The sequence below is a fragment of the Chrysoperla carnea genome, chromosome X, assembly GCF_905475395.1.
Source record: "Chrysoperla carnea chromosome X, inChrCarn1.1, whole genome shotgun sequence".
Classification (NCBI taxonomy): Eukaryota; Metazoa; Arthropoda; class Insecta; order Neuroptera; family Chrysopidae; genus Chrysoperla; species Chrysoperla carnea.
The window spans coordinates 25,297,095-25,310,797 of record NC_058342.1 but is presented as its reverse complement, the minus strand read 5'-3'; the positions used below and the strand labels follow the sequence as shown (position 1 = coordinate 25,310,797).

General features: G+C 31.8%; 2 protein-coding genes across 2 annotated transcripts; one reads left to right on the top strand and one right to left on the bottom strand.

The window, feature by feature from the left end:
• Window positions 1–1,213: 1,213 nt before the first annotated feature.
• On the bottom strand, window positions 1,214–3,058 carry LOC123302533 (probable trafficking protein particle complex subunit 2). Its single transcript, XM_044885504.1, has 2 exons — window positions 2,923–3,058; window positions 1,214–1,869 (listed from the first exon to the last, which is right to left on the bottom strand). The coding sequence occupies exons 1-2, from the start codon at window positions 3,004–3,006 to the stop codon at window positions 1,537–1,539; spliced, it is 417 nt and encodes a 138-aa protein (XP_044741439.1). The 5' UTR covers window positions 3,007–3,058; the 3' UTR covers window positions 1,214–1,536.
• A 1,813-nt stretch (window positions 3,059–4,871) lies between these two features.
• LOC123302509 (protein disulfide-isomerase A3) lies at window positions 4,872–10,005 on the top strand. Its single transcript, XM_044885462.1, has 5 exons — window positions 4,872–5,195; window positions 6,111–6,548; window positions 6,995–7,111; window positions 7,177–7,473; window positions 9,322–10,005. The coding sequence occupies exons 1-5, from the start codon at window positions 5,053–5,055 to the stop codon at window positions 9,791–9,793; spliced, it is 1,467 nt and encodes a 488-aa protein (XP_044741397.1). The 5' UTR covers window positions 4,872–5,052; the 3' UTR covers window positions 9,794–10,005.
• The last annotated feature ends 3,698 nt before the right edge of the window (window positions 10,006–13,703 follow it).

Sequence of the window (13,703 nt, the reverse complement as noted above, 5' to 3'; positions counted from 1 at the left end):
ATAAAGTATACAAAAAGAATAATATTTTTTTTTTTTTAGCAAGGATGTGAAATGCGTTTTCGCACGGAGTGCTGGGCTCAAACAAGGACATAAATCTCTGCCTCTATGACAGCCCTCCAGTCTTTATTTTCTCTCTGTTTTCCTTTGTTTCCTTTTTTTTCACTCTCGCATCCAGTGATTACCATTACTTAGAATTAAGTCTACGATGATTTCGGGTGTTATCTCATCAAATTCTGCTTCCAGAGTTGTTCTATTTCGTTCAAACCTGTAACTTGAAAAGGAGGTATGCTGTGCATCATACGATACACCTGGTAGTTTTGAAAAAATAATAACAAATATTTTAGAATAATAATTTTATTAACAATTTCAAATTGTAAACTAACTAAAATAATATAACAAATTTTCTCCATCCATCTTTTCTTTATAAAGAACTATATAATTAACAAAATATATCGAACACATGTAATTTTACAGTCGGAAAATGTCTAATAATAAAATAATAATAATAAAACAAGTGAAAACAAACAATTGACTGAGTTAATTGTTGAAATACCATGCATAGACAGTTTTGATGACGCAATCGTTTGTTTTTTGACGTTATGTAAATAAAGAAAGATTTCCACTCTTAAATAGCCACACACATAAATGATATTCCCATATTAATACCTACTACAAAATTTTCACCTAATTAGCGCCTTCGTGGGTAAACAGTGATGTTTACAAGAAAATGTTTCAAACAAAAGTTGTTTATTTTTTTATAAGGAACATTTTTTACATTTAAACATTTGTTCTATCTCTAACGGTTTACAAGATGAAAGACCCAATTGACCTATGTTGCTCATTTACGAACTCGACCGCACTTTTTACGTCCTCAGCACGCTATAAAAATTTCAGCTTGATATCTCTTTTCGTTTTTGAGTAATCGTGATGACAGACGACAAACAGGCAGACAGACATACGGAAATGGACTAATTAGGTGATTCTATGAACACCTCAACCAAAATTTTTTTCGTATCACCAATATTTTTAAGCGTTACAAACTTGGGACTAAACTTAATATACTATGTATATTTCATATACATGGTATAATTATTTTATGAAATTATTAGAGTCGATAATTAGAGTATATAATTTTCTATATTACGAATACGTTAAAATAATTTAGAAGTATATTTAGAAATTTTCGCACATTAATAATTCGAAAAATATGCATCACAATGTAATTAAAATAAATTTTTGAACTTCGTAGTCGTGTTCGGGTGATACGTTGTTTTCAATGAATTCAATGTTTTATTATTATTATTCGATATTATTGTGAATTAAAAAATTTTTCTGTATCATAATAATTATAAGAGTTACAGACACACACAAAAAAAAGAATGTACATACATTTCTTTTGACACATTCTGTATTAAAATAACAAACGATTTGAATAATTTTTTTTCTATTCACCAAAATAAAAATTGTGAGAAAATACCAAAAATTTAATCGCTTGAATTTAATTAAACATTAATCGATGTTGTTTAAAATTGGACTTTAACTGACTAAATATTTTTTACCATATAGCGAAGCACGTTTCTCAAACAAGGACGATTTAATTTTCGAATTAACGGTGTAAAATGGATTTAGCGTGTATTTGATGTATGCCTCGTAGATATCATGAAAGAAATTTTTAATACCATCTTCGTTTCGGGTATCGTGAACCATTATGAAGCGCATTTGACTTGCTGTTACAAATGCTGAGACAAACCATTGTTTAAATTTATCCACGGATTTCAGGTACATACTATTTGTCTTCCACATATGTTCATCCACTAAATCTAAGGCAGCATGCGCAATGAATTGATTTAAATGACGATGGTCCTCTTTCTGAAATCAATAAAAATTATTTTAATTGAAAAAACATTTCTTTTATTTCTAATTGTTCAATTTTAGCCGTTAATGGTCTACATATGTTACGGTCAAAGAACGAAATCGCTCATTAAACGTTTTGATAGGTCTCAGTACGTCGTGCTCTCCTTAATAGAGGCAATAAAACCGGAAAAACAGTTTGATCCAGGAATCGACTCCGTGTCAGTAGATTTTTATGGAAGGCGGGGGAAAATGTTTGACTCAGTGTACTCAATAAAATCATAATCATGATAGTTAGAGAGCTGGCCATATGATTTACTGATGGTCATGGTTACTGTCTGCCGAGCCTTTAATATGATAGTAGGTAATTTCCTAAGTCGCCCTGTAAGGATCCGCAAATTTCTTCGTCGAATATTTCCCCCAGGGGGAGTTTAAAAAGCTGCCACTTTGTGATGGTGCTAGAAATTGTCTGCTTGTATGATAATTAATAAGATGTGATTCTTAACAGCCATTCTGCAAAGTTTGAGCTCAGCAAGTGGTTACAATACGGAGCTATGCCGAGAAAATAAAAAATGTCGATTTTTCGACATAACTCCGGATTGGGACCACTTGCTGGGATCAAATTTTGCAAGATGACTGTTTAGAATCACATCTAATGAATTATCAAACAAGCAGACAGTTTCCAGAACCATTAATTAGTAACAATTTTTCAAACCCCCACCTGAAGGCGAATATTCCACGTAGAAATTCGCGGAACCTTCCAGGGCGACTCGGGCCATTATCTACTATCATATTAAGTTTCAGCAGACCATCATGACCATCAGTAAATCATATGGACAGCACTCTAACTATGAGAACCAGTATTTTTTCGACTTACGCCCATAAAGTAGGACAAAATGCCAAATTCGAAAAACAATTTCGCTTTTAAAGTGTTGAAATCTTCAAAAATGAAAACACTGACATCAGTTTTTCACAAATTTAAATTTACTCGATATGTTTTTATTGCAACTTACTCGATATAAAATTTTTGACGTAGATCAAAACAAAATAAAAACAATTATAAAATCTTACCTTAGCTTCTTTTAAGTTAATAAATTCCGTTTCAAAAATTGGTGAATCATTTTGATTAACAATTACAAAATAATAACTTCCCATTTTATTTATCTCCACAAAAATTTACAAAAAAAAATATATTTAAAGATGAATGTACAAAAATAAAAGACAAAATATTTCAAGAAAAAACTTATTTATTACGAATATTTTCCTCAACTTTATGCATTTCTTTTAATAATGTTGCAACTTGAAATCGTAATTCATGAAACTTTTGTAAACTGACGTGAAAACATTCATTACGGCCGTCAATGTCACTTGCATCCAATACAATTGATGGAATGACTCGATTATCCCTAAATTTTAGATAAAAAAACAAAAAACACTAAAAATGTCATCATGTATTTTTTTTGTGTAGACACCTTTTTTTAAATTTAATTACTTACTTGTTTTTAACGCTTATATCGATAAACCAATCTAGTTCTTGTTTTGAATTATCAGCCATAATTACTTTTATTTAATTAATGTTTTTTACTAATTATTATATTTTGATAACAACAAAATAACAAAATACCTAAATAAATTAATTTTAAATTGGGTTGCGTTCATCGAATCATTTCGTATGTTTTAATTGGAGTATTTAATGGTATGGAAAACATAAGTTGCGTTTAGGTGCTCGGTGAGTGCTGATACCAGGACTCGATTTATGATATTGCATTCCTGTTTTAAGATACATAAGATGGCAGTATAGGCAGTATACCGATTGTAAGTTATCTAGTTAACCATTTAAAATATATGAAGTAAGAAGAGTTTCTATGGACGTTCTTATGTATAAAACAAAAAGGGAATTTGTACTATGTGTTATGATGTGTCATGGTTTATGTGTTACTGTGTGTGATTAGTATTGTATGTGTACAACTTCAAGTGATGAGTCTGACCGGCAGGGTTCATGTATAGATATATACAATCCCCCTTTTTTTTATACATAAGAACTTCCGTAAGAACTCTTCTTACTTCATATAATATAAATGGCTAAAGATATGGTTTACAAACAGTATAAGTTTATGTGAACTTTAATGCTTATTTTGAATTAGAAAAACCGTCTCTAAAATAGTGGTGATGTCATTTTGAAAAATTATTTGTAGTATTCTTGGCCATCGCTAGTGCCGGATTAACAATAAGACGGGTTAGCAAAGGGGAAAAAACAAACTTGTACGAGAAGGTACCAAGCTAATTGACGAAGACTGGCAAAACTGGATAATTTTCATGAGAAGAACACAAGAAGGTGCAAGGGTGATATATTAAGACTAAAAAAACATTACCTAGGGTTTTCGACATGGGTTAATCCGACAATGGTCGTCTTGCAACTCTCAAACGACTAGAAAGATTTTATTTATTGAGGTATTGAAATGTCCAGTTTTTAGGCCACTCTTAAATTTTTCTATAGTAATATAGTAAAAGGTAGCTTACTATAATTGAAGTATGTAATGACACGGAAACATAGTTTAAAATATTTTAAGGACGTGGAAACATAATTTTGGTAAGCGTTAACCTACCAAAAAAGTGCAGATACCAGCACCCCATTCATTTTTGCTTTAAGATACATCAAGTATCAGTATTATCTTTCCGCTCAGCATAGGTCACTTCGTCTGGACGTAGCAAGAGACTAAAATTTTACTATAGAAAATTTAACGAACTTACAAATTGCTTTAATGAGGCCCCCTTATTCTTACTCTTTTCCGTTACCTTCGATTCAATACTTCAATACATAATTCTATACTTTCGTTTCAAGGAAAATACTCACGTTTTTTTTCCACTGTATAATAAAACTTCTGCTATGTTTTTATTAGGCCTGACAGCTGTCAAACTTGCTGAACGTACTTAAAATATAAATATGCGCAAATAATAAACAACTTTGATACCATATAAAATTCCACCAATCAGAGAACGACAACGCAGTCTTGGACGTGTTCATATGGAGACGTGTTAGTGTATTAGGTACATTGTCTTAAAAAAATTTTCATAATTAGTAAATTCGGTGTTTGAAGAAGAAATCACGGCACGAAAGTGATTAAATCAACGTGCTAACATTTCTTTTTTTCATTTAATTCATTTAAAAACTTTTTTTAAGTCTAATTATAAAATATAATTATGATTTTATTTAAGACATTTGTATTTTTAACGTTAAGTGCGGTTTGTTTTGCCGGCGAACAAGACGTTCTAGAATTAGGCGACAGTGATTTTGATTCAATTGGTGAACATGAAACTGCCCTAGTAATGTTCTACGCACCATGGTAATTATTTATTTTATTTCATCCCGTTTTTCGATTTCAGATCCAAAAAGTCCACACCCAAAAATTGTGGATTCTCTTTTTATGGTAATAATGGTTGTTTTCTGACGAATTTTGTGACACGTTTACAAAAAAATTTTCTTGTAGAAAATATATTACAATTTGATTCAGATTCCATGTAAATTTATGTAGAGACTTATTTTCCAAAAATTTTCATTTCGCGGTTTTGTTTAAATTTTCCGTCAAGGCCATAATATACCTGGTAATTTTATTGGTTGTTTTTTCCAATTAAACGCCGGGTCATTGTCTAACATACCCATGATAGAATTTTCGGGAATTATACTTTCAAATCTTAATTTTAGGAAAACGTTGATGATTTTTAAATTATTAATTTCACCCGGCAAATTTTTATTACTTAAAAAGATTTAATTTTACCGTTTTTCAGTTGTTAAATTTTTGAAGTTATGTATTACTACAGGAAATGGAAAAAGTTTTGATCGGAAATTCGTAAAACCAAATTTGATTTTATCAAATATTTTAACTAAATTGTTTTATTTTAGTAAATTTTTTCTATGCTGCTTTTAAAAATATGTGAATTTTATACCCTGTAAATATGTAATATTTGTTAAGGTATACTAATTTTAGTCCCTAAGTTTGTAACGCTTTGAAATTTTGATGATACAAAAAATTTTGGTATGTTCGTGTTTATAAAATCACCTAATTAGTCCATTTCTGTCTGTCCGTTCGTTTGCCAGCACGATAATGCAAACACGAAAAAAGATATCGGAAATTTATTGCGGTTTCAGAAAATTTCGTATTATAATTTCATTCACCGTTTTTTTTTGCTTTAAAGTTGGAAAACGCAAAAGTTTTTTAGAAAAATTTAGATTTATTAAAAACAAAATAAAATTTTTTCAGGTGTGGACATTGTAAAAGACTGAAACCAGAGTATGCAAAAGCTGCCGGTGAATTATTAAAGAATGATCCTCCCGTGGTACTCGCCAAAGTTGATTGTACCGCAGCGGGTAAAGATACATGTTCTCAACACTCTGTGAGTGGTTATCCCACATTAAAAATATTCCGTAACGGAAAACTATCTCAAGAATATAATGGGCCACGTGAAGCAGACGGTATTGTTAAATATATGCGAGCACAAGTTGGACCTAGCTCAAAGGAATTAAAATCCGTACAAGAATTAGAGAAATTCTTAGAGAAAGCAGATCCCGTTGTGGTTGGATTCTTCAAAAGTGATAGCGATTTACAAGTTGCATTCAAGCAAGTTGCTGAAAAATTACGAGAACGTACCATATTTGGACACAGTTCAAGCGATGAAGTTCTTAGCAAACAAGACCTTAGGTAAGTTGAATTAATACACTGTCTTACAAATATCTTGTAAAAAAAGTGGTTAACAGCTTTATTTTGGTAAAAAATGATTCAAATCCGTTATATGCAGAATGAAAGTTTCTATATTCACAACTGCCTATAAACTCCAGGGAAAGGTCAGAAGAGAAAAAGTTAAATTTGCTCGAAAAAGACGCCATATGGAGGTGCCAAGTAGATTTACAAAGAATGAAAAAGGGGAAAGGATAAATTTTTCTGGGAAGGGCAGCACATAACGGGACGCCAAGTTTACTAGAAGGCTGTATCCAATTGCGAGCGCAAAGAACCACAAAGCGCTTTTTTTTTGTTTTAATCACCGAGACAACTCTTTTTGGAACAGTTTATGAGACAAATTCGATGGCCACTCTGATGAATAAAATGTTAAAGCAACTTTTTACAAAACGATTTTGTTTTTTTCACAGTGATAACGTTGTTTTGTTCCGACCAAAAGTTTTACACAACAAATTCGAACCAAGCTCAGTTACTTACAAGGGCAAACCAGACGCAGATGCACTTCAAGCATGGATTGCTGCCAATACGTAAGTCAAATAAGAAAAGAATTCGCCAAGATCGAAATTTTCATAAAAAATCTTATTTATTTCAGTCATGGCTTAGTTGGTGTACGAACCCGTGACTCTGCTAAAGATTTCAAAGAACCATTAGTCGTTGCATACTACGCCGTCGATTATGTCAAGAATCCAAAAGGCACAAATTATTGGCGTAATCGTATCTTAAAGGTTGCCAAAGAATTTGCAGACGATTTTAGTTTTGCAATCAGCTCCAAAGATGATTTCCAACATGAATTAAATGAATTTGGTGTAGATTTTGTTAAAGGAGAAAAGCCATTAGTATTTGCACGTAACGCAAAGAAACAAAAATTCAGCATGTCTGATGAATTCTCGTAAGTATTATTTATGTTCAATTATGTTACTTCTAGAATTCTGTTACACGACCCACAACCATTTTTCGAGGTATCGAAATGCATAATTAATACATAACCAAGTAAAATTTAAAAAATCCCCGACAAATTCGGTTTTTTTTCTTGTATCTCTACAAACTGAACCGATTTTTTTGAAATGTAGCTAATAACACTTCATTAAATTACATCAAAATTTAATCTCTAGATATAGGACCAGGCACAATATTTGACCTTCATTTTCGAATATCTAGAAATTTGAGAGATTTTGTCTAACAACATTATCCTTGTCGGAAACTTCTTTTATTTTATTCCTTCAGAATTATAAATTTTTCAGGCCCTCTGATAGAGAGCTTCTTGTTTATCAAAACTTTCGTAAAGAGAAATGTTGTTACATTCAATTTTTACAATAAGTATCTCAAATTTTCAACGGAAGCTTTCATTTACCCAAAACGCCTTTCATTATTCTATATAATGTGAACCTAAGAAAGGCGAAGAAAGCCAATTCATTATAACTTATTTAGGGCTTATATTGCAGGTTTCGAACTCTTACGTGAACTTAAGAGCACATATTCAATATGTTTGCCGTGCTACGGTCCCTTCAAGGGAGTATACTACTTTTTAGGGTTCCGTTGCCAAATGGGAAAAATAAAACCTTTATAATTTAATAATTTTTAACTTTAGAGGATTAAATCCTTGAAATAGTTCTTGCAAGGAGAAGTCATTGAAGACTTTTTATTTGATTTTTAAAAACTTGTCCAATGATGTCCATTTCCTCAGAACCGAATAGGTCACTGGGGGCAGACATAACGAAATTGTAAAAGTTTCATTTGTTTGTTAGCTATGGAATTCTAAAAGTGGAAGACATGTTTTTTTTTCTCAAAAAATTAAGTTTCAAGAAAAAACGTGTTTTAAGTTTGGTAGACATAATATTACTTACTCACTTTGGTTTATCGGCAATCCCAGATCAATATACAGAGCCTTCTACTTCGTATGCAATGTCTTACAACGTTATACCTGCTAACCGAACTGTTTTGCCTTCTTTTGGAGCAACAGAATTTACCAGTACAGAGCGATCAATTCAAACTTTGTTACCAGAAAATCTGCTGTATCTCCGAAAACAATTCGAATTTTGAAAAATCCGTTTAAGGACATACTGTTAAGGATCTGACTTTTAAAATTATGCACACAAAGAAATCGAAAATTTCTAGACCAAAACACTGCCAGCATTTTCTTCATAACAACTTTAAATGTACTTATCGCTTTTATCGAATATCGGATATAAAGACCATTATTGTAAATCCGTTTTGTGGTTATAACCGGTTTCCGGTTTTGATTCTTTGAAAATATACTAACTGAAGTTGGCAACAGAGTGAGAAAACCTTTTCAAAGAAGATTGAGAAGGATAATAAATGAGAGTATGATTATTAATGCGCATGTCTTAATATGTAATATAATATCAAGGCGCGTATTTATCATATAATAATTGCAAATTAATAATTAAATTTTACTAACCTGTGATACATGTCATCTTTAAAATATTCCTTGCAAATAAAACAATATTTAATCATTTTCTAGAACTTTAACACAGAATTAATTAATAAACAAACAGTAACTATTGAAGCAGCTGACTTCCGTCAATACGATCATGCGCATTGGATACCATGCTCTGTTATTATGTTTCTCTGTCAGCTCTTTGAATATTGTGTTGTTGTCTTTGTTAATCTTCTCTGTGAAGCAAAAATGTTCATACTTTGTACACATTGGGACCATCTAGTATTAGATGATCTAAGTTTTGACTGGATATTAATTTCAAAAAATTATCCTTTTCAGAATTGAAAACTTCCAAAAATTCTTAACAGACTTGAAAGACGGTAAATTGGAACCATTCTTAAAATCAGAACCAATTCCAGAAGATAACAGTGGACCAGTAAAAGTAGCCGTTGGTAAAAACTTCGATGAAGTTGTCATGAACAATGGCAAAGATACACTTGTTGAATTCTATGCACCATGGTGTGGACACTGTAAAAAATTGACACCAATCTACGATGAATTAGGTGAAAAATTAAAGAACGAAGATGTTGAAATTGTGAAAGTTGATGCGACAGCTAACGATGTACCTCCACTATTCGATGTCCGTGGTTTCCCAACATTATATTGGTTACCAAAGAACAGTAAAACATCGCCAGTACGTTACGATGGTGGACGGGAATTAGACGATTTTATTAAATATATTGCTGAGCATGCAACAGAAGAATTAAATGGATGGGATAGAAAGAGTAAACCGAAGAAAACGGAATTGTAAACTAGTTATTAGAAACAATAAAATACTTCATTCGAACACACAATAGTTACTAAGAGCAAATTTTTCAAGTTTTTCATTCCCATCATTAAGTTTTTATTTTATTTTTTTTCAATTAAATTCGTTGTAATTTTTTTCATAAAAAAATTTTATTATTATGTGATAAAATTGTGAGTATAATATTTGTAAGTGGTGGAGATTATGATTTTTCTAAATATACTTTTTCTTAAAAAATTTATTTGTTTACTTTAACCGATTTTACCAAAAGGATAACACTAGTTTACAAAATTTTAATTTTTGCCTGTTGCCGCGAATTTTTTGGTGGTTTTTCTGTGCTTATGACATGTTAATTTCAAATATACCCACAGAAATTTTTGTACAGCTCAAATTACATAGGTCTGCGACTAAAAAACTACATAGGATTTTTTTACATTTTCTTATAGATTTTGACCTCCCAAAAACAGGAAAACTATTCAAAACATTCTATCACAAAGGTTTTTATAGATATTAGTAACAACATAAACTAGTCTTATTATTATTGCACAGTAAAAATAAATTAGTTTCGTTTCCAATGGGGTATTCTGTACATATGGAAGAAAAATAACTATAACAATTTGGCCATTATCCTGGAAAGAATCAAATATCAGGACCATAAAGGGATGGTTTGTGGGGGACTTCCAAATACTCACGATACTTTTGGGTCAGCAGGCAGGCTATAATAAATACCCTTGCTTCTTATGCTTATGGAATAGTAGAGCCAGAGAACAACATTGGAATAAAACCTGGAGAGAAAAATGCTATCAATACTACTTTGGTGCCGCCAGAAAAACTGTTGCCACCTCTCCATATCAAATTGGGGTTGATGAAACAATTTGTAAAATCACTGCAAAAGGATGGAGACTGTTTTAAATATCTATGTACAAAATTTTATTACATATATACAGGGTATAAAAATACAAAAAATCCAGGTCATTTCCAGGTTTTCAAGGACTACTAGACATCCTATTATCCATGTTGAATGTGAAGGTAATTTTGAAAGAAATAAAAATTTTTGATGGCAGAATTAAAATAAGTTTATTTTATATTTATATAAAAATTTACTTCAACTCAAAAGGCAATCAAATTTTATTACATAATAAAATTATACAATTTTTTTTTTTTTTTAAATATAGTATAAAAATAGAACTTTACAAAAAGAACTTAGAATAATAATTACACAAATTTAATGAATTAAATGTTGAACTCTATGCGAGAGCATCGAATGAGTGTCACATATATTTCCTTCGAGATTTCTGATATAAGGGACTCCACTAACGAGTTTTCCATAAATAATTTTAAATTTAATAACTTGTGTTTGAGATATCATGAACATATTTTTTTTCAAATAATATTTTATGGCAATTTGTGACAATACAAATCAAATGTAATCCATGGAATCAATAAGAGGGGGTTAAATGCTTGGAGAAATTGAATCTCCTAGAACTGAATAACAGTTAGACTGATCAAGATAGCCTGGTTACAGGCTTTAAAGCGAACAAAACACCGCACTCGTTGGCGCACGAGAGGGGTTGTCTCAAACGCTCTTTTCACCCGAGATTGTTATTCCCATAGTGAGATGCTCCATAATTTACCGAATCATCTTGATTACTGGGAAACCACAGCTAGGTCATTTGACTGTGCTTGAGAAGGATGGTGGAATTCTTGACAGGACACTGTCAATTGAATTACTACCTTCATAACTTCTCTGATCTCTGATGATCCCACTTGTAGGGCCTGTATGGCGGAAGATGAAACATATATACATATGATTTGCACCTGTAGACACTTTTAAGGTGTCAAGTATAGAAAGTGTGGGTCCGAAATCTTGGATTAATTAATTTTGGGCGCAATCTCGCGGAGCAGCTGTAGGCTTTGTGCGCGGTGTCTCATCTTCTCTGTCACTGCCCAGCTCTTGCCATGAGAAAATGGACTTACTTAAATCAGCCTCTCTTTGACGAGCTATTATATACAACTCCAATTGGTTCATGGAGTAGTGGCCGGGGATGGGAAAACCCTCCTTTTTTGGATACAAAATTTTTCATAGCATCTTGAAACTTCACCTTTTTCTAATACATCCTTTTCAATCGCCATTATCGACAATGAATTTAAACGGTTCTAAGACATTGACGAATGAAGGCAGTTTTGACAGACAGCAAGCGTCGAAAAAAGTCAACAATAATTATTGTCACTAAAGGTCAAAATTTTTCAATTAAAATTTCTCTCCATAAAACATATCAATTTCTTTTGTGCGCACACGAGGCCTCTAGCTGCGGGTTACATTTATCTGACATCATGTATTATACAAATTGCCATAAAATAGGACACAAAGCACTTGGGTTTTCACGATTCCAATTGCAGATTGTCTATGAACGTTTCGAAGAACTGAAATATCTGACACTAAATAAAATTATCAGACTGCTCTAGATATCGGGGCAAACTCGCTGGTACTAGAGGGGTCTTCCAAAACGCTCAGAGCCTTTAATTCTTAAATATTCTGTAATATTCTTACAACATCGCAGGAAAATAGGTGAAAATCTATTAAAAAAAAGAAGTAGCGTCTACCTTAAATCTTAATTTTTCCCAGAGATCAGCTTTCTCGTAGATGGAAGATCAACATTTAATTATTTTAAACATAATTATACAAAATGAAAAAATAATTCTAGCCGTATGAATACATGCAAATTTTGATATATAACAAAATGAACCCTCAAAAATCACTATTTCCAAATTTTTGTCGGTAGAAGTTCGTCCGAAAGTTTATTTTGCTTCCTTCACACTCTTGAAAAGTAGCATGTTGAAGTCAGGCGAGGGACGAGAATGTAAAGTCGAAATACTTGTCTCGACTATCCTCGCCTCGTCTTGTCCAACTTCGCTAAAGTTTTTTTTTTGTATGCAAGTCAAAGGGAACATGCGATTACAGGCGAGTACATTCTCGCGAAGTAGACGCGAGCATTATCTCCACATTCTCATGATTACTTTAGTCGCGTGAAACGAAGCATTGAAGTTGCATTCGATTCGCTAGAGCGTTTTCAAACCGAACAAAGAAAGGTTCATCATTAAATTTTATAAATATCGGACGAAGTTGTAAACTGCAAAATTTTAGAATGATAAAACGATTAATTCGTTTTAAGCTATTTACTACCCCTCCCCCTTTCTTAAAGCAGAAAAGTTACAAAAAATTGTGGATTCATCTTGTAATAATTTCATAAAAAGAAAATTTCGGTGTATATTTTCACATGCTAGCATGATTTTGCAAATTTTTGATAATCGAAAGTAGGTCGTTTTTCGAGCCCATTTATTAAATAAATTGTAAATTTTCGATTGAATTTTTATTACATGCAATTACAAGCTTTTTGTATAAAATTTTAAATCACTAGCTAGCGTGTGAATAGGCTACGGCAATATTTTGTTAAATAATGGCCTATTTCTGCCGAATTTTTACACATTTTATTGCTAAAATACATTTCAGTCGATTAAAAATGATTTAATATAGAATATATTTTAAATACTGAGTATCCTCGAAAAGACACAATCAATTTTACCGATTTTCCACTATTTTATTATTCTATTTTTATCCGTGTAAATCTTATAAAATCGAATGTTTCTTTTCGAAACACTCTGTACATTTTGTGAAAAGTTACGTTTGCAATTTTTCTTCACAAAATATTTGTACAAAACTCTTTTAAAGGACCCCGCACGATTGGATAGGCAAATAGCTTTCTGTGGAAACTTTTTCTAACCGCTTCTAAAATGTTCTTTAAATCGTTCTGATCAAAAACTGCCACGAGCACAAAATTTTTGCGGGGCCCTTTACTGTTGTAAAAATATTTTGTAATCAAAAAGCTACTCTAAACTAAAACCTATATTTTTTTAG